The sequence below is a fragment of the Littorina saxatilis genome, linkage group LG3, assembly GCF_037325665.1.
Source record: "Littorina saxatilis isolate snail1 linkage group LG3, US_GU_Lsax_2.0, whole genome shotgun sequence".
Taxonomy (NCBI): Eukaryota; Metazoa; Mollusca; class Gastropoda; order Littorinimorpha; family Littorinidae; genus Littorina; species Littorina saxatilis.
In genome coordinates this window covers 73,900,891-73,922,885 of record NC_090247.1, presented here as the reverse complement: position 1 = coordinate 73,922,885, position 21,995 = coordinate 73,900,891, and the positions used below count along the sequence as shown (strand labels likewise).

Here is a 21,995-nt window from a genome sequence, read left to right as displayed (position 1 = left end):
ACAAATTAGCCATGATTTTACCAAATATGTGTGCGCACTATAACTGACTCTGATTGTCAATCTGCAGAGATCAGAAATAATCCATGATTTTACAAAAGCTGTGTATACAATATGACTATCTCGTCATTCAGCTTATTGTCAATTAATCTGCAGAGATAAAAAATAACCAACGATTTGACAATATTTGTGTATACAATATGACTAACACGCACAGACCTCAGGGTAGCACGACTCTAGTTGCGGCTAGCACGACTCTTGTTGTGGCTAGCACTACTCTTGTTGCGGCTAGCTTTCGACTGGGAGAAATGTCCCAGCAATGGGATAACAGAGTAATTCTTCTTCATTCATGGGCTAAAACTCGCAAGTACAGGCGTGTTTTTGTACGAGTGGGGTTTACATGTATGACCGTTTTTACCCCACCATTTAGGCAGCCATATGACGCTCTCGGAGGATACATGCTTGATATTTTCGTGTTTCTATAACCCACCAAACTTTAACATGGATTGCAGGATCTTTCCCATGCGCACTTGGTCTTGTGCTTGCGTGTACACACGAAGGAGGATAAGGCACTGGCAGGTCTGCACATAAGTTGACCTGGGAGATAAGAAAAATCTCCACCCTTAACCCACCAGGCGCGGCCGGGATTTGAACACACGGCCATTTGCTTGGGAGGCCCGCGTCTTATTCACAAGGCAACTGCACCCCCCACAATATGACCAACACACACACACCTTAGGGTAGCGTGACTCTTGTCGCTGCACCCGTCCCACAATATGACCAACACACACACACCTTAGGGTAGCGTGACTCTTGTCGCTGCTAGCTTTTCACTGGGAGGAAGGGACCCAGATGGGATAAATTACAATGGAAATACACACCTGCAACCTCTGCACCTTGGCGTGGAGGGCGGTGTGGTGCTGAGACATGCTGTACTGCACCCAGATACCGGGGTGGTACGTCCTGCGCAGCGACCCCATGAAGGGCTTCGACATCTGCATCTTCACCAGGTCAGCCTGAAACACACATACACAGAAGAAGCTAATACCGTATTTGACGGACTACGTACAAGCCGCGACTTTAAAAAAAAAAATTCGCATTACGGCTTATAAAAAGATGCGGCTAAAACGTTACCTAAACTTGAATAGCATTCACCTAATGGAAGTCGCCGTGGATTTTCATTTTGCTCGATTAGCGATTACAGGTACTTTATTAGCTCTCTACTCAAGACTCGGCGCTTTTCTCTTTCTTTCGCGAATCTTCGTTTGTCAACAAGTCGTCGTGACAAGATAGCGTACAGAGAAACACCGGATGTATCGGGCGCGCGAGATTTCGGTTTTTTGTGTCTCGCGATAGTTGGGGGAGCGAGAGCCACCATGTCGTGTTTTCGTCTGCTCGAAATGTGCGCAAAAGTCGTAAATCATCCCAAAAAAGCTTATTCCGGGCGGGACTACATGTGTGTGTTGGTTACAAATTGTGTGTGTGATATTTTTCTTCAAACTTTTTCACTTTTCTTCTTTGTTTCACTTGTTTATTCTCGGAGCCGATTTCGCCAAATACCGTACTTTCGTTTGCCTGGTTGTTTTGATTAATTGACACGATCTGATTATATTTTTTCGACGGCGGCTAATATAGTGACGTGGCTCGTCCCAATTTTTTTTTTTAAAGTCGGGGGTGCGGCTTATAAAACGGTGCGTCTTGTAATCCGTCAAATACGGTAGATGTTCGGAAATAACTCTGTCGGGTCTGTATGTATGTCAAAGAGTTTTTTCCCTTCAAAACTGTGAGGCATGTTTTCCTACGTGAAATTGTAGGCCACTCACTAGCGGGCGGCTTGTTTAAGAGAGGTATTTCCCTAATTCTTCTAGTAACTGACAATTTTATTCAACCGTTACCCTTCTCAACCTTATCTGTCTTTCCTTCACTCTGATCTCTTGACATGAACATTTCTTTTCTTTGTTCATTTAAACAACCATGCGCACACTTTAAGTCAGACAGACACCAGTGAACAAATTATTCATGGCCATGCATTCACCAGTCACTCAACTTGCCTTCTGACACTGTAAACCCTTTCATACACTGACACACCAAACAATCCCGCGGCCTCTCCATGAGCATGTGCGCACAGACAGACTGACGGACAGACCACCACCACCAGACATGCCCACCTAACTCATTCTGGTCTAGCAGACTGGCCTTAAAGCCGAACATTCGGCTCCAGGGTACAAAGCCTTGCTATAGTAGAAGGCCACAAAGATACATTTAGTGTTGCAAGCGACACCGGATTTATCCCAGACACGAGAAAACAGCTCTAGCTTATACATCTGTCGCGCCCCTGTACCAGCCGATGCTGGCCTTTAGGCTTCTGATGCTAACCACTGGTCTTCAAGCCATGTCGCTATAGCTCAACTTGAGGACTTTCCAGCCAACGTTCACCCTCCACCTCCTACAGCCCCAACCCCCTTCCACAAGCACCAAGACGACATGAACCAGTGTAGTCCTACCTCAATGTGGTCATGAAGACTGGCCTTCAGTTTCTGGTGCTGCCATTGGTCCTCCAGCCACGTCGCCAGCTCCACGTTCAGGATCTTCCAGCGAGCGTTCACCTCCACTTCCCACAATGCTGGGGTGGAACACACGCCCAGTAGCGCCACCTCCTCGTACAATCCGTTGACCACAGACACCAGCACGCCGTCAAGGGAGAGAAACGCCGCCATAGAGGTTAGCTCCCCTTCATTCACCTGTCAAACAAAATGATTTGTTCTTGTCATGTCAAAAATGGCTTCTTTTGTGGTTAAGCATTGCTGCAACTTAAAAACTGACAATGCTTTTAATTTTTGCAACACAGTTCGATTTTATAATCACCAAGCAGACAGGTATAAATCCAAACCTTGCTGAGTGATATTTCTGGCTAAACCATTTTGACTCTATGCCTGAATCACATGAATCTTTATTCTTGAGGTGATAAACATTATTGAGAAGAAATTCTTTATTTTGAGATTACATTCAAGGCTCATTCAATAGTATGTATATAAACCACCCATCATTTGATCTGTGGTTAAAATTAGCTTTAGCAATGTTCATAGGAGATTAATTTTCAAAACAATGTCAGTTGGTTTCGAGAAGCTGAGAACACAGAAAAAAGTTGTTAAATTTTTTTCATTTAAAAATATCTATTTCATGATTTGGAGGTGGGGGGGTGGGGGGGGGGGGGGGGGGGCTAGGGCACAGTGAAACAGGGGTTATTATTTTAATTTTATTCACATTGCAACAAACATAACATGCATTTGAAAATAAGTCATTCAGGAATAAGATAGTACTGAAACGACAACATTTCAAGATGCAAACAAAACACTGCTCAGTAAAAATCCAAGATTGCAAAACTCACACACAAAAAAAGGCTTTACGTCTTCAAGAAAAAAAAATTCTAAAAGCTAATTCACAGAACTTAATGCTTTCAATTCTTTCCAATATCACTATGTTCTATGTTTCACTCATTTAAAAAAAAAATCCATGCTTAGCACTCTTATGCATTAAGCTGAAGAAGAAACAATGTGTGACTCTCGCAGTCAGACATAATCCTGTGCATGGCTAAGAGAAAGCTCAGATGCACCTTACAAAATGCACATACCTGTGCAAAAACTTGACGAGTACCATGGCAACAAAGAGAAAGAGAGAAATACCCACATGTGGGTTGTGTGACTCAATACAAACTGTCCTACTGTGGTGCGGCACACATACATAATCAATGAATAGGTAGAAATTTTTTGTGCTAGCGTGCAGAAAAAGCATATAGCTTGTTGTTGTTGTTGAAAAGATTTGCTTACGATTACGACAGAGAAAGGAAGACAAAGATTTATGAAGCATATAAAAGGATTTAAGTTTGAAAATGATCAGTTGACTGGAAGTATCAATTTAAAGCTGAGGAAACAACTTCATTCATTCTTAAATACCACATATTTGTTGATCAGGTTATAGATTTTAAGTAAGTGCAAATCTAGAAAAACTGTGTATCACATGCTTTGTGGCAGACTGACTTTCAACATTTAGTCTTCGCAATCACAACTACAGCAAACACTTTCGGTTATAATGCTTCACGAAAATGCATTCCAAGCTGAAATAAAAAGTACATTTACATCAAAGACAACAAACCGATATCAAGCAGATACATGAATACACCGGCAACTGAGAACAGCCATTCATACGTAACATGTCATCAAAAATGACTGGACCGGTTACTTTTCTATTTACCCTGGATTTGCCCTTCGTCAAATCAGGCATCTCTCGCTGCAAAATTTATCAAGCAAGAGATCATTTTAATCATGAATATCATCAAGAAATAATATCTCGCAAGTGATGTTCTTCTGAAGCTGTCAATTATTATGAAGTCCATTGGTTCCTTCAGAAATCTGAAAATCTGCTTTTATGCCACAGCCAGCTTCCGGGCCCCACCCCCTCCCCTTTGAGGCTGTCAATGAAAAAACATTACTGTACAGAAAAATGCAAGATTGACAAAATAATATAAACTGTTATTCAGAATTCAAATAAAATCACAAACTGCACATTAAGACATTTACTTTCAGAGCACACAGTGCACAGTGAAAGTGGCCTGTCGTCTGAGGAACAGCACATTACAACATTTAGAGAGAGACATTTTATAGAAAACATTTCAAAACAAGACAAAAAGGAGTACCAACATCTATCTATGCACTGTGTTTTTTACCTACCCTCCCCCCACCCCACCCCACGCTCCTCCATACAACTCTCCCTCCCATTTACTTAGTTACTCTTTTTACACCGTGCTTTGGGAGAGAAATTTATTTGAGCAAGAAACAAATGACCAGCTAATTGCTGACAAGCTGAGGTAAGTCTTATCATCAAAGTATTACAGAACTAAAGTCTTTTCAACACGTATGTTTTCATTGTCATTGTCATTACTTTATTGTCCCATCGCGGGGAAATTTGGGTCGCTTCCTCCCAGTGGAAAGCTAGCAGCAACGGAGTTGCGCTACCCAGGTGTCTGCGTGTTTAGGTGTATTCAGCCACCAGCACTTATGGTAGAATGACCAAGGTCTTTTACGTGCCATTGTGGTGACATGGGGGTGGGACATGGCTTCTGTCTCGAGGTCTGCACATAAAGTTGACCCGTGTCTGTCCCGGCCCGAATTCGAACCTGCGACCTTCCGATCACAAGTCCAGTGCTCTACCAACTGAGCTACCAGGCCCCCATTTTTTTAATTAATTTATTTTATATAATCACAGAACTTAATACAAATTTTCAAAATTCAAGATCAGTGCTAACAGATCTGTACGTTAATTACAGCGACATGCTGTTATTACATCCTGCATCCTTGCATCCGGATGGACATATCAAACATAGCAAACATGAGGAAAAGTCCCCAAACATTCTTGCACAATGGTTCAGGCACAAGGCAACTGAAATAGGAAAGTGTAATAAGAGTGGAGTACAATACTGGATGCTGCAGGATAAAGGAAGAGACACTTAAAACAGGGCTGGACCTCAAGTGTGTGAGAAGGGGGCTTCCAAACTGAGGCAGGGCGACATGAGCTGGCCAGGTCTGTTCACATTTAGCATTTGAAAGGGGTATTTTTGGTCTCTCCGTGAGATAAAAGGTACATCTGCCTGGTAAGGGGGTGGGTTTTCCGGAACCCAGGGCTCAGGTGCACGAACCAAAAGTGGGTGCCACCCAAACAGGAGAGAACAAACCGCGGGTTGTGATTGGAGATCACACTCAACAACTCTCAATTTCAACCAATCCAACACCGCACCTGGATCCCATTCGGTTGGTAACTTTTTCATGCTGCGATGCACCTCGGACCTGGAAACCCCCCTCCCCTGGATCCAGCCCTGCATAATATTGGATGCTGCAGGATAGCAGATCAAATAAACACAACAAGAAGGGCAAAGCCCATACGACTCACATGCTTGACCTTGACCTTTACATGACCTTGACCTTCAGGTCAAATAACTAAACCTAGCAATGACATCATACACTAAGAACTGCTTTACACATTTTTCCTACCAAAATACATGTGACCTTCACCCAAGGTCAAGGTCATCCAAGGTCATGCAACACAAAGCTGTTAATTCAAGACATAGGAAGTACAATGGTGCTTATTGGCTCTTTCTACCATGAGATATGGTCACTTTTAGTGGTTCACTACCTTATTTTGGTCACATTTCATAAGGGTCAAAGTGACCTTGACCTTGATCATATGTGATCAAATGTGTCTCATGATGAAAGCATAACATGTGCCCCACATAATTTTTAAGTTTGAAACAGTTATCTTCCATAGTTCAGGGTCAAGGTCACTTCAAAATATGTATACAATCCAACTTTGAAGAGCTCCTGTGACCTTGACCTTGAAGCAAGGTAAACCAAACTGGTATCAAAAGATGGGGCTTACTTTGCCCTATATATCATATATAGGTGAGGTATTGAATCTCAAAAACTTCAGAGAAAATGTGAAAAATGTGAAAAATAGCTGTTTTTAGGCAACATTTATGGCCCCTGCGACCTTGACCTTGAAGCAAGGTCAAGATGCTATGTATGTTTTTTGGGGCCTTGTCATCATACACCATCTTGCCAAATTTGGTACTGATAGACTGAATAGTGTCCAAGAAATATCCAACGTTAAAGTTTTCCGGATGGACGTCCGTCCGGACGGACGGACGGGGGGGACGAACGGACGGACGACTCGGGTGAGTACATAGACTCACTTTTGCTTCGCATGTGAGTCAAAAAGGAAAAGAAAACATTGACTAGCCCGAGTCAAAATACAATAAAAAGCAGTAGCAAGACCACGAGGAAAGATTTGTGTATGCCCACCTCCCAGAAACTAACCAATTTATCCTTTCTGCCCTGACTTTGATTTGGTCCATAGTCGTGGAATTTTGTAGCACACGGATTGAAAGAACAGTCGTGAATTTAATTTGATTCAGTATATATATAGAGAAAGCCATGAACAGATTTTAATAGGATATTGCATAGCCTATGGAATGCATGGAATGCCAAATACTAAAAAAAATTAATTCCTCTTTTTTGACCTAACTTTGATTTGGCATGAGACTATGGTCGTGGATTTGGTAGCACATGGATTGAAAGAACAGTCGTGAAGTTAATTTTGATTCAGTACACTGACAAAGCCATGACAAGATTTTTATAGGAAATTGCATAGCATTGAATGCCAAATACAGTACTCAAGAAAACTTGATGGACTATGTTCGTTAGCTTTCATGGGTCTAGCAAATTGTCGGTGGATATAAAGTGAGCAGTTTTGGGAGGTGGATCGACACAAAGACGTTCAAGCCTGGCTGCAAAAGAGAGCAAGCGACAAATGGCGTTACCTGCATCACCCGGCCCCTCCACGGGGGGTCCACACTCTGTAGATGTGTCTACAGGTGAGAAACAACACTACACGTCAGTCGATCTCTCCCTGCCAACCCCACACTGCCATACAACACTACACGTCAGTCGATCTCTCCCTGCCAACCCCACACTGCCATACAACACTACACGTCAGTCGATCTCTCCCTGCCAACCCCATACTGCGATACAGTGGAACCTCCCATTTAAGACCTCAAAAAATCTGGTCTCAAAAAGGAGAGGGTCTTAAAATGGGGGTAAACACAGAGTTTAATATGAACAGAAAGTGTGAACAAGAAGGGCAAAGCCCATACGACTCACATGCTTTACACATTTTTCCTACCAAAATACATGTGACCTTGATCCAAGGTCAAGGTCATCCAAGGTCATGCAACACAAAGCTGTTAATTCAAGACATAGGATGTACAATGGTGCTTATTGGCTCTTTCTACCATGAGATATGGTCACTTTTAGTGGTTCACTACCTTATTTTGGTCACATTTCATAAGGGTCAAAGTGACCTTGACCTTGATCATATGTGACCAAATGTGTCTCATGATGAAAGCATAACATGTGCCCCACATAATTTTTAAGTTTGAAACAGTTATCTTCCATAGTTCAGGGTCAAGGTCACTTCAAAATATGTATACAATCCAACTTTGAAGAGCTCCTGTGACCTTGACCTTGAAGCAAGGTAAACCAAACTGGTATGAAAAGATGGGGCTTACTTTGCCCTATATATCATATATAGGTGAGGTATTGAATCTCAAAAACTTCAGAGAAAATGTGAAAAATGTGAAAAATAGCTGTTTTTAGGCAACATTTATGGCCCCTGCGACCTTGACCTTGAAGCAAGGTCAAGATGCTATGTATGTTTTTTGGGGCCTTGTCATCATACACCATCTTGCCAAATTTGGTACTGATAGACTGAATAGTGTCCAAGAAATATCCAACGTTAAAGTTTTCCGGACGTCCGGACGGACGGACGGACGACTCGGGTGAGTACATAGACTCACTTTTGCTACGCATGTGAGTCAAAAAAGTACTTGAAATGGAAGTCTCAAAAGGGGGATCCACTGTATAGCCCTACATCACTCTACTATTCACTGTATAGCCCTACATCACTCTACTATCCACTGTATAGCCCTACATCACTCTACTATCCACTGTATAGCCCTACATCACTCTACTATCCACTGTATAGCCCTACATCACTCTACTATCCACTGTATAGCCCTACATCACTCTACTATCCACTGTATAGCCCTACATCACTCTACTATCCACTGTATATCCCTACATCACTCTACTATCCACTGTATAGCCCTACATCACTCTACTATCCACTGTATAGCCCTACATCACTCTACTATTCACTGTATAGCCCTACATCACTCTACTTTGTTGTTTTGTGCTTTTCTAACAGTTAGTCAGAGAAGATACATGCAGTAAAAAAATAAATCTGAAACCCTGTACAGATTGTTTAAAAAAATATGTTCTGCTTGCACGGCTAACCACACTTCAAGCACTCAGTTCACATCCCACAGATTAATTCCTGCTATACCGCTAAAATACAGTTCAAAAATGTGTACAAGGGCATTGTGCTCCAAGAAAACTGTCAGGCAGGTATATAAGGATAAGATCTGTGTAACAGTATGCAGCCCATACAATTTAAGGATAAGATCTGTGTAACAGTATGCAGCCCATACAATTTAAGGATAAGATCTGTGTAACAGTATGCAGCCGATACAATTTTCTCATCATCAAAACAAAACCACAAATTAACATCAGGCTAAAACTAACGTTGTGGAGGGGTACGTTTCCTTTGTTACAGTGACAAACCAAAAAGACAAGCAGCAGCTAGGGTCGTGGAAGTGTTGGGGGGAGCATCCAATGTGTGCGGGATGTAACGTCATTTAAACACAATACAAAGACACAAACATTGAAGGAGAAAATTTAAAAGGAGAATAGCGAAAGAGATGTAATTAGAAAGTTCTGAAAGAATGCAAATCAGTCAAGCATCTTTGTAACATTCAAGAAGTTAACTTCAATAGCCTGAAGTAAATAGCGCAGCAGTTCAAAGTAAGTTCTTATCAACTAATCTTCCTGCCTGATTTGTACTAATTGGTTTAAACAATTTTATTCAGAAACTTTGTACTAATTAAGACAGCATTGAACATGTTCCTAAATTCTGACACAAGACATTGCTGGTGATCTGTATTTTGGTATGCCACATTAACAATCTCCTCAGAAAAAAAATGCTGACCCGGCCAAAGCCTACAGATGTACAACCCTGTTTGGTCCAATCAAAATCACGTCACCTAGAATTATTCTTCCCTTTGTCAAAAGTTGCTCAGCAGCGATTCTTAAGTATGTGTACAGTGGTACCTGGCATGAAAGGACACCATTCGGACCAGCAAAGGTGTCCCTACATGGCAGGTGGCCTGTCATGACAGGTAAAACTATTTTGTTAGAGATGATAGAAAAAGGGACAGCAGAAGGTGTCCTTTTAAAAAAGGTGTCCTCTAATCCGAGGGGCCTCACATCGCATTTACCACTGCATATAAACAATATAACAATTTACCACTGCATATAAACAATATAACAATTTACCACTGCATATAAACAATATAACAATTTACCACTGCATATAAACAATATAACAATTTACCACTGCATATAAACAATATAACAATTTACCACTGCATATAAACAATATTACCCAATATTGACGGACTGTGTGATGATATCTTCTGCTATGGTCTGTTGAGACAGTGATATCAAAATCGAGACCGGAGGTCGAGATTTTGATATCACTGTCGAAACAGACCAATAACAGAAGATATCATCACACAGTCAGTCAATGTTAGATATATTGCTAATTCTCTGGACATTTTGTATTTACTGTAAAGAAATTAAAAAAGTATTTGTCTCAGTTTTGGCTGTTCCATATCCCTCCCTCTGATTATTATTTCTTTTTGTTCACTCTTTTCTTGTACTTTTCAGTTTTTCAAAATGTCTTTTCTTTCAAAAAATCTTTAGTCACTTGCTCAACTAAATTCTGGGATAATTACATTTTCATATATATTTGTTTGTTTTTAAATTTAGGTGTTTTTGTTTTTGAAGTGGGGAAGCAATAAAGAGGTCGTCGATATCAAAACTGATATCGACGGAAATGTTGTCGATATCACTTTTGCACTGAGCTCAGTTTTGCCCAATTGACCAATGGAAATCCACGTAACATATGAAATAGCAATATAACAATTTACCACTGCATATAAACAATATAACAATTTACCACTGCATATAAACAATATAACAATTTACCACTGCATATAAACAATATAACAATTTACCACTGCATATAAACAAAACACAAACTAACACAGTTGAGGCACAATATGAGCAGAAAACACACTTCATCACAGTTGAGCTTGATGACTTCCTAACACACAAAAATACATCACATCTCATATACATTGCAAGACAAAAGAGCAGACAACACACAATCATTGCCTTCATGTCGCCTTCAAACTCCAGGCCTTTGTAACACACAATCATTGCCTTCATGTCGCCTTCAAACTCCAGGCCTTTGTAACACACAATCATTGCCTTCATGTCGCCTTCAAACTCCAGGCCTTTGTAACACACAAACTCAGTACATTTTGCATAAATTCTATGATAAAATGTGTTTTCGGATAACACAGTCAGATATGGGCATATCGTCAGTGGCCTTCGAAGACCTCGTATCTTCAAAATCATAGTTCTGAGATAATGAGTGTTTTAAAAATCAAATTCCTCTTCACCAGATCAAAACGTGTAGATACGAGGTTTTCACTTTTTTGTTTTGAACTTTTTTGTTTTGAATTTAAGGAACAATTACGAGGATTTTCAACAGACTCGCAGGGATTCAAACAGACAATACGAGGTTTTCCCGCTAATGTCGCCAATGTCTCAACACCCAACGGCAATACGAGGTTTTTAAAATCAGGGGTAAAAGACCTTTGCAAAATAGATAGAGTTACAAGCTTTTCACAGATGATAGGAAAAAAATCAAGGGACGGAACCATGCAAAAATCCGAAAATCGGGAAAATGTAAGTTACGAGGTCTTCGAAGGCCACTGACGATATGTTGCAACTGACATGTGCAGGCCTGAAGACACATAAAAACATTGACAGACTTTGAGGATATGGGAGTGCCCCAAAGTGAGCTCAACTTTCAGGTTTTTGTCACAGAAGCAAGTAGAACACACACAAAACAGCAGACTTTCCACATATAATGACAATACTGAACTAATTTTTTACCTACACACGTAACAGTAACAATACCGAACATAACACAACACAACACACATTGACACCCTCCCCTCCACCACACGGTCAACATGTAACGACACAGAAGACTATCGATGTCTCCTGACCTTGCATTTGGTAATACTGAACTAAACCTACACACATCACAGGAACAATAGCAACAACAACACAACAATACACAATGAAAGACTCCCCTCCTTACCACAGTTCCCTCCCTTCCACCACACAGTCAACATGTAACACACAGAGATCCATATATCTCCTGACCTTGCGAATGGCAGTGGCGATCCTCTCGTCCTGCGTGAAGAGCAGCACTCTCTGCAGACCGTCCAGGAACGAGACCCAGTAGATGACCATCTTGTCAAAGCGCGTCTTCCCCAGCAACGCTTTGTCCGTCCTCGGCAACAGTCCGTCAATTTCGTCTCCACTTTCATCTGAAACAACATCAAATCTCAACACTGCACAGGACAATACTGTGGTTTCTGCTGCGCAAGATTCCAAGTTGCAAAGAACCTTAGCCCATGAAGTCTCCAAGACAGTATCCTTAGGGCATTGAAATCAGACATGAGAATAGCTTGGAAATCATCTAATAGTTCATCTAATCCATTTATTTAAGGTTTATTTGTTTTTAATGTGTATTGTTGCTGTTATTAAGATTATTATATTTAAGATTGAAAGGCGCTTAGAACTATTTTAGGATTTGTGCCCTATAAATACCCTTATTATTGTTATTATAGGAGGAAATAAGGTGTGCCAAATTTTATATAACACAAAATTTCAAACATTTAGAGGGGTTTAAAAGGAGAAATTCCTCAATAAAAAAAGGAGGAAGATTCTCTTGCTTGTGATATTGTTTGCTAAATAAACTAATGCCAATTAACTAACATACAAATGGGCAGCTAACATTCTCTCAATGATTCTCTAATTTTACAGTCATAGACATTGTCAAGGTTAGACACAAGTTTGCACTCATTTATGATCACACACACACAAGCCCATATATACACGGACGGACGCACACACAAACACACACACACACACTCACACATACCAACACACACAATCACACACACATACCAACACACATACCAACACACACACACACACACACACTCACACATACCAACACACATACACGCACACACACACACACACACAACACTCACCCTCCCCACCACTGCTGCCAGGAGAGTCCCCAGCGTCAGTGAAGTCAAAGGACGTGGATGTCTTCAGGGACTGCACCCTCAGACGTACCTCTCCTGACCCATCCTGTGACACCATCAAACCATGGTATTTATTTCCACTTTTACCTTTTTTGAGGAGCCCTGAGATGAGAACACTAGTTGCATGAATATTCAGCCATTGTCTTTACAGTGGAACCTCCCTTTTAAGACCTACAAAAATCTGACAAAATCAGGTCTTAAAAAGGAGGGAGTCTTAAAATGGAGGTACATTGACAGAGGATATGCATGGGAAGTCTAAAAAAAGCAAGGTCTTAAAAAGGAGGGAGTCTTAAAATGGGCGGTCTTAAAAGGGGGGATCCACTGTACCGTAGATAATGCCATGGCCATAAGGTACATTTTTGAATTTGTGGATTTATTCTGGAAATGCAAACCAGTATAGATACACAAACAATAAAAGCTAAAATCAACATGAGTATCGTTAATACAAACACTATGTACAATCGGACATCCTGAAAAAAACACACACCAAAGGTTTCAATGTTCCCAACTGAATCGCCAACTGCATATTTTTTATAGCTTTATATTAGCTCAAACATTACTACAGTGGTACCTCAGATGAAAGGACACCCTTGGGACCAGCCCAAGATGTCCCTACATTGCAGGTGTCCTATCATGACAGGTTTATTTTGGTAAAGATAATTGACAAAGGGACATCAGGCGAAATCTTCTCTTAAGGGAGGTGTCCTCTCATTGAAGGGGCCTCATATCACAGGTACCACTATATTACTGAAAACATTTTGAACAAGTCGCTTGTTCATTTCAATGCTTGTTGTTCTCTCAGGCGCTAGGAGACAGGTTCCGCATAACTCTCACCTGTTAAAAAACAAAGGATTTCTGTAATTCATATCGTCTTGTGCTGTCCTTGTATCAGTGAGTACAGAAATCCTTTGTTTCTTTACTTTGTTCATCTCACCACAGTCACTTCGTTGTTTAGATTTTTTTTTAACTCTCACCTACTGTATTGCACATGTGGTATGCATCTAGAGCGCTTTGTTTCTCTGATAGCACTGTCTTAGTGTCCACATGTGGTCTGCATCTAGAGCGCTTTGTTTCTCTGATAGCACTGTCTTAGTGTCCACATGTGGTATGCATCTAGAGCGCTTTGTTTCTCTGATAGCACTGTCTTAGTGTCCACATGTGGTCTGCATCTAGAGCGCTTTGTTTCTCTGATAGCACTGTCTTAGTGTCCACATGTGGTCTGCATCTAGAGCGCTTTGTTTCTCTGATAGCACTGCATTAGTGTCAACATGACTGAGACATCCACAGACCTTGTTGATGAAGGCAGGGTAGCTGGGTTTCTTGCGGCCATACACATTCCACATGATGGTGCGTTCTGCCGACGGCTCGTCCCACGTGTACAGCACTCGCTGATTGGGCGACAGCAGGGTCACCTGACTCTGGTTTCTGAGACAGCAAAACAGTTAGTTTTAAGCACATGTTTTAAAAACACATCTGCTGAAAAAGAGAAACTATGAAAATGCTCGACACATATTCCAGAATCCCTAACCTATATGTGCAGAGTGTGTTTGTTTGTTCATTATTCATGATGAAGGGATGAGGGATAGGGGTGGGGCCGTACCAGAACTTTCACAATGTCAAACCAAACTTGTCTGTTCATTATTCATGATGAAGGGATGAGGGATAGGGGTGGGGCCGTACCAGAACTTTCACAATGTCAAACCAAACTTGTTTGTTCATTATTCATGATGAAGGGATGAGGGATAGGGGTGGGGCCGTACCAGTACTTTCACAATGTGAAACCAAACTTGTTTGTTCATTATTCATGATGAAGGGATGAGGGATAGGGGTGGGGCCGTACCAGAACTTTCACAATGTCAAACCAAACTTGTCTGTTCATTATTCATGATGAAGGGATGAGGGATAGGGGTGGGGCCGTACCAGAACTTTCACAATGTCAAACCAAACTTGTCTGTTCATTATTCATGATGAAGGGATGAGGGATAGGGGTGGGGCCGTACCAGTACTTTCACAATGTGAAACCAAACTTGTCCAATCCTTGTATAATTGAACCAAATGCTCATTCATTTCATCATTAAGGACTGGGTGGCCGAGTGGTAACGCACTTGCGCTCGGAAGCGAGAGGTTGCGAGTTCGACCCTGGGTCAGGGCGTTAGCAATTTTCTCCCCCCTTTCCTAACCTAGGTGGTGGGTTCAAGTGCTAGTCTTTCGGATGAGACGAAAAACCGAGGTCCCTTCGTGTACACTACATTGGGGTGTGCACGTTAAAGATCCCACGATGGACAAAAGGGTCTTTCCTGGCAAAATTGTATAGGCATAGATAAAAATGTCCACCAAAATACCCGTGTGACTTGGAATAATAGGCCGTGAAAAGTAGGATATGCGCCAAAATGGCTGCGATCTGCTGGCCGATGTGAATGCGTGATGTATTGTGTAAAAAAATTCCATCTCACACGGCATAAATAAATCCCTGCGCCTTGAATATGTGCGCGATATAAATTGCATAAAATAAAAAAATAAAAAATAAAAATAAATCCCTGCGCTTAGAACTGTACCCACGGAATACGCGCGATATAAGCCTCATATTGATTAACAATTGCCTCCAATGTGTCTTGCAAGCGAGTTTCTTCAAGAATGTTTTGATAAGTTCATTATCTGTACCATACGTGTGTGTCTGTCTTTATACTTCAAAGATGACAGGGTCACAGTACAGCAAATGTAACGTTTTGCTATGTCACAAATTAAACATTCCAAAACTGTGAGCCAGCTTTCACAGAAAAAATGACGTACTTCTGGTGAATCTTGATGAAGACATCTTCGCAGAGGTTCTCCACCCTGACTGGGGCGTCACCGGGACTGTAGTTGGTGAAGGTGACGGTGATGGGGCTGTCTGTACCCCCGGTCACCTCCACACCCATCGCCGTCTGCACGAGGAGAAAATCACGCTGGGTAACAATACTCGCTTGGCAAATAGGAGAAAATCACGCTGGGTAACAATACTCGCTTGGCAAATATGTGAAATGCAGCAAGAATCTGCTACACTGAAAACATGTTTAACCTAAATGAATTTGATTTGATGCAATTGGAATTAATTAAATTTTATCTTGCCCATTTGGTCGACATATGTGAAAAAGAGAAACGCAAACAGAATAGATATCATGTTCACCTAGCCTCTCTCTCTTACCTTGATGCCCATGTCACTACATTGGGGTGTGCACGTTAAAGATCCCACGATTGACAAAAGGGTCTTTCCTGGCAAAATTGTATAGGCATAGATAAAAATGTCCATCAAATACCCGTGGGACTTGGAATAAAGTAAAAAAATTCCATCTCACACGGCATTAAGTCTCAGGTAACATGAATACACACATGCAGGAAAAATAAAATATGGGTAGCGCCGTATGTATGGCAGCTCGCTTTCCCCGGGGAGAAAACAGCCCGAATTTCCATGAGGGTAACCTCACTGGACTGTAAATCTGATCCAATCCAATCCAATCCAAATGCCAGTCAAACAGGGTAGACATTTTAGAGCTAAATTATTAGTCCTATAACAACTGCTATGGGAACGCAAAGGTTTGCAATAGCATACACGGAGGCAACAGCAGCCAGACAACATCACGAACATCAGATTCTGTTAACAAGACCTGAAAGAATTTATTATACCTCATGAATTCCTGCAAGAAAATCTTTTTATTTTATTTTTATAAATGGTGCACAATTACACAGAAATAGCCCTGTCCTTTCCCCATCCCCCCATTTTCTCCTAGGTTTGAATAGTTTCCACAATTGACAGGTGTCTAACCGGCGACGTACAAGAAACGCCAGGCTACTATAAATAGCCCACGCTCAAGCCGGCAGACAACTCTGGCAGCTAGCTAGTGCAGGCTGCTGTGAAGGGAGACTACTGCTTCAACCTGTCACAAAAGGAACGAAACAAATTGAATAGCTTTTTCTTCGTTCATGGGCTGAAACTCCCACGTTCACTCATGTTTTTGCGTGAGTTGGTTTCTACGTGTATGACCGTTTTTACCCTGCCATTCAGGCAGCCATATGCCACTTTCGGGGGAAGAAGAACTGAATAACTGAAAAAGAAGACGCTAACCCCTCTGTCCATCCTGAGCACGGTGCTGTGCGGGGTCTTGATGGGGAAGTGCTGAGAGCTGACGTTGCTGGCCTCGTACTTGACGTACATGTTGAACGTCTCCGTCACCGGCCAGAAGGGCTGACACTGAAATCACAAAAGACAAACACTATTTATGTAAAGCACCGCCAAAAGTCACCAGAAAATTCACTGTAACTGCCATCACTTCATCACTCAAACTAACTGTAAGGCTTCTTTTTAAGCCTACTGTCTATATGATACTTACCGAGACAGTACTATTCTTGCACATTATCTATTATAGGCCGAAAAAATTGGACAAAACGCTGAGTGGGTACAATTATCTCCCATAACCATGCGCCACCGTGGATCCCAAGCACTGTCCGAGTGCTTCCCCCTTACAGGATGTAGGTGGCGCGTCCTCTTTCTTTATGAGCTGCAGACCCTCAAAAAGCCCATAACATATCAAGAGGGGAGGCGGGAGGGAAACTCTAATAGTACTGTCTCGGTAAGTATCATATAGACAGTAGGCTTAAAAAGAAGCCTTACAGTCAATATAACACTTACCTCGACAGTACTATTCTTGCACAGAATACCAGAGTGGTGTGAGGGTGATATGTAGAGTATTAAACTCCTTAATCAAAATCACTTAAATCCAAGGATTAAGATACCCAGGCAATTTTCGAACAGTACTACCGTACAAGAAAATATACCCAAGAAACATACCTTAGACTGACGTGACCATGCTGGCAACCACTGCTGTGTGGTGAACTCAATGTCAAAGTCCAGGCCACTCAAAGCTTGAATACCACTGAGTCTACAGCAAGTGGCTAAAGCGATGAGGAACAATTAGTCTTAAAAATCAGCAACTTGATACTGATGCCTGCCAGGGGTTCAAACTCATTGCTACGCAGGAGTTTGAGGACCAGAAAAACATCCCCCTTGGAAAATGAAACCCGAGGTTTAGACACCGCTGCATTGCTAATACCCGAAAGGACATTAGCGATGAGGGAGGACCTGATCAAGTGTTCAGGTCTGTGACCAGTAGCGGCCGCAATCGTGGAAGCGATGGCAGGTCTGTATCCAAGAAGAGTCTTAGAAGAAAGACTCTTCTTTTGATACACTTCCACCAGGAAGTTGGCCAAGTCCTGTGTTGAGGGATAAAGCGGCTTTATCCCCTTGGACAAGGCGAAGGTGGCCCAAGCTCTCCAGCGTAAGTCGTAGAGCTGATTAGTTGATCGCCTCTTAGCGTTCAAGAAAAACTCTACTGAACTCTTGTGCAATCCTAGTGCAAGCAGTTTGGAGCGCACAAGAGCCATGCGGTCAAGCACAGACTCTCTGGACGTGGATGAGGGAGGCATGATCGAGGCTGGAGCAGACCTCCCCCGTCCAGATCCAGAGGTAGAGGGTCTACGTGGGTGAGACCGCGAAGATCTGGAAACCACAGAGCTGTTGGCCAGTAAGGCGCGACCAAAATCAGTCTTGGTCGTTCCTGCAGATATTTTGCCAGCACCCTCGGAATCAGAGATGTCGGGGGATAGGTGTAAGCATCGAGGAGCCTCCACAAGAGAGTGAATGCGTCCAAGTGGAACGCATTCATGTCTCGAAAGGGGCTGACGTACCTGGGAAGCCGAGCGCTGAATCGAGTTGCGAACCGATCGATCAGAGGACGGTCCCACCTTGCCCACAGACGCTGTAGAACGTTGTGAGCGATGGTCCATTCTGTGGAGAGAACCTGATCGCCCCGACTGAGAATGTCGACCAGGGCGTTCAGTTTCCCCGGAACGAACTGGACTGACATCCGGACCTGATTGGTCTGGCACCAGAGCAGAATCTCCTCCGCCAACAGGGAGAGGGACCGAGAATTGGTGCCCCCCTGGTGGCGAAGGTAAGCTAAGCATGTGGTGTTGTTGTCCCCGTTGAAAATCAGAGGGGCCAAGGACAGGCCGAATGGGAGGGCCCGAAACTCGAACACTGTGCCCTCCCAAACGAACCGGAGCAGATGTCGGTACCCCGGGGCCACCAGGATGTGGAAGTAAGCATCCTGGAGGTCCCAGACATGGCCCAATCGTTTGGCCGGATGGCCAACCGGACCGACGAAGGGGTTTCCATCTTGAACTTGCACCTGTGAAGGTACAAGTTCAAGGTGGAGAGGTCCAACACCGGCCTGAACCGGCCGTCCTTTTTGGGGACGGTGAACAGGCGGGAGCAGAACCCTGGAGAAGGCTGAGAAAGGGGGTAGACCGCCTTCTTCTCGACCAACGAGTTCACCTCGTCCTGAAGAGCCTGCCATCTGGCAGGGTCTCGAGGAGGGGGGAACGTCCAGGGTAGAGCGGACAATGGAGGTTGTGACGACAGCGGTAGAGAAAACCCCGACCACACCACCCTCAAGAAAAACTGGTTGGAGACCAGTCTGCCCCACATGCCGCGGGCCCGAAAAAGGGAACCGACGGACGAAAGAGGGGCAACTTGAGGGGGCGTCAACGTAGGGCCGGGACTCACTGAAAATTCTGCTGGCGGGCAGGCGCAGGCTTGCGACCACCCCCCCTGGTGGTGCTGCTTCCCCTTACCTGTCTGAGCACCCTTCGTCTTGCTTGGGAACGCAACAGGCGCCTAAGAGGAGGAAGAAGGAGGCAGTGAAACTGGCTTCTTCTTCTTCTTCTTCTTCTGAGGCTGGGAGCTGGAGGTGACTGTAGCACTTCTCTTACTCCCCGCCGCCGTCGCCGAAGCAGCGAGGCCAACCATCAGAGAATCAGTGTTCCTCTGGCGTGTGGACTCCACCACAGAACGAACAGTGTCCGGATGAAAGAGGGAAGAAGGCTGAGGAAACGTGTTCCTCAGACTCTTCCTCATATCCGGAGGCACTATAGAAGTAGGCAGAAAATGATCACGGAACAGGGCCAATAAAGTGGACCCGTGTTCCAATGGCCAATTCTGCCGCAGACGTCACGCACGATCGCACGGCATGCAAAGCCCGATCCACTCGAACCGTGTCAAGGACCCGAGTGGAATCGGACTCTGCCCGATCGGGAGGGTCCAACAGTGTGGACAGCGTGCTCATCCATGTCAAGGCCTGTGATTGGGCCTCGACTGTGGAAGAAACGGTGGCCTCAAGATTGTGGAACGAAGCAGAGCTCAGTTCCACCTTCTTGACCGAAGGCACCTCCCCAACGAACACATCACCGTCAGCCCCACCCTAAACACTCGAAGTCTGGAAAGTGAGAGTTCGAGAGTCAAAGGGAAAAGGGAGGGACGAAACAGATTGGACACGAGGAAACAGTGGAGGTGCGCCTCCCGAAGGAAAGCATGGCACTGAACCCGCGTCCTCCCGAGGAACATAGGTCGCGTTTGCACGTGAATCTGTACTCCTCAGGCGATGTGCTGCCGCTTCCACCGTGGCACTAAGACTAGGGTGGAACGCGAATTGCCGGCGGACGGATCGTTCATAAAACGAGCCGCCGGCAGACGCGGCGTGAGCCTCCCGCGCCCGGGCCGAAGCGGACTCAAAGGACGAGAGGGCGTCTCAGGGAAGGACGTCCTGAAACTGTTCAAACGTCCTTCTAGCTGTGCGAGGACGAGCCTCCTGCCTCTCGTCCTCAGACCCCGGGTCCAGGTCCTGTGTGTCAACACTAGACGACAGACGCTTAAGAGAGGCATCCGTGACGTCAAGACGCCGCGTGATGTCTGTCATGTACTGTTGCAAAGTACGAAGCATAGCTTCGGAAGTTCCATCAGAAACCGGGTAGAGGATCAGTGTTAACCTCAGGGCGACCCTGATCCTCCTCCCTATCGTCCTCCGACTCACTCTCCTCTTCACTTCCCGACAACTCCTCAAAAGCAGGAGTGTAGGGAGCTTGAGGGGGAAGAGCCGAAAGCGATGAAGCAGGCTGTGAAGAAACGCCCACAGAAGCAAGAGGCCGCGAAGACCCCTGCCCCAAAGACGAAACGTCTCCAGCAGCCGAAGGGGGAGAAAAACAACAACCCTGCGACTGTTGGGTCAGCCCAGCCAACGAACCCCCGCCATTTATAGACTGAACAGGAACCCATCGGGTCTGATCAGAAAAGAAATGGTCCGGTCCGGTCGGGGGTGCCGATCCGGTCCGGTAGGGTGGTCCGGTGTTCCGGTCCGGTGCCGGACCATCCGGAGGTCCCGTTCGGCACCGAACCATCGTACCCACAGAAGTGTTCGGGTGGTTAGGTCCGGACGTGGACATACCGTACCATCCGGACCCGTGGTCCGGTATGGTCCGGTTCGGTGCCAGACCATCCAGACCAACAGAGGTGGTCGGGTGGTCCGACACCGGGCCATCCGGACCCGTAGGTCCGGACCCGTAGGTCCGGTACCATCCGGAGGTCCTGTTCGGCACCGAACCATCCGTACGCACAGAAGTGTTCGGGTGGCTCGGTCCGGGCGTGGACGTACCGTACCATCCGGACCCGTAGGTCCGGTTCGGTGCCAGACCATCCGGACCAACAGAGGTGGTCCGGACCGGTCCGGTAGGGTGGTCCGGTGTTCCGGTCCGGTCCCGTACCATCCGGAGGTCCCGTTCGGCACCGAACCATCCGTACCCACAGAAGTGTTCGGGTGGTTCGGTCCGGACGTGGACACACCGTACCATCCGGACCCGTAAGTCCGGTGGTCCGGTATGGTCCGGTGCCAGACCATCCGGACCAACAGAGGTGGTCGGGTGGTCCGGTCCGGACCGGACCACCGGTCCAGTACCGGACCATCCGGACCCGTAGGTCCGGTCCGGTCCCGCACCATCCGGAGGTCCCGTTCGGCACCGAACCACCTGTACCCACAGAAGTGTTCGGGTGGCTCGGTCCGGACGTGGACATACCGTACCATCCGGACCCGTAGGTCCGGTTCGGTGCCAGACCATCCGGACCAACAGAGGTGGTCGGGTGGTCCGGACCGATCCGATAGGGTGGTCCGGTGTTCCGGTCCTGTGGTCCGGTCCCGTACCATCCGGC

The 21,995-nt window shown here is 44.8% G+C and overlaps 1 protein-coding gene across 1 annotated transcript in view; it reads right to left on the bottom strand.

The window, feature by feature from the left end:
* LOC138963232 (intermembrane lipid transfer protein VPS13A-like) overlaps positions 1-21,995 on the bottom strand; it is a 152,807-nt gene that overhangs the window by 14,754 nt on the left and 116,058 nt on the right. The window contains exons 64-71 of the mRNA XM_070335289.1: positions 17,025-17,150; positions 15,713-15,846; positions 14,212-14,347; positions 12,866-12,968; positions 11,967-12,133; positions 4,249-4,284; positions 2,502-2,738; positions 879-1,013 (exon numbers count right to left, since the gene is read on the bottom strand). Coding sequence (XP_070191390.1) covers positions 879-1,013; positions 2,502-2,738; positions 4,249-4,284; positions 11,967-12,133; positions 12,866-12,968; positions 14,212-14,347; positions 15,713-15,846; positions 17,025-17,150 — 1,074 coding nt within the window. The remainder of the gene's footprint in view (positions 1-878; positions 1,014-2,501; positions 2,739-4,248; positions 4,285-11,966; positions 12,134-12,865; positions 12,969-14,211; positions 14,348-15,712; positions 15,847-17,024; positions 17,151-21,995) is intronic.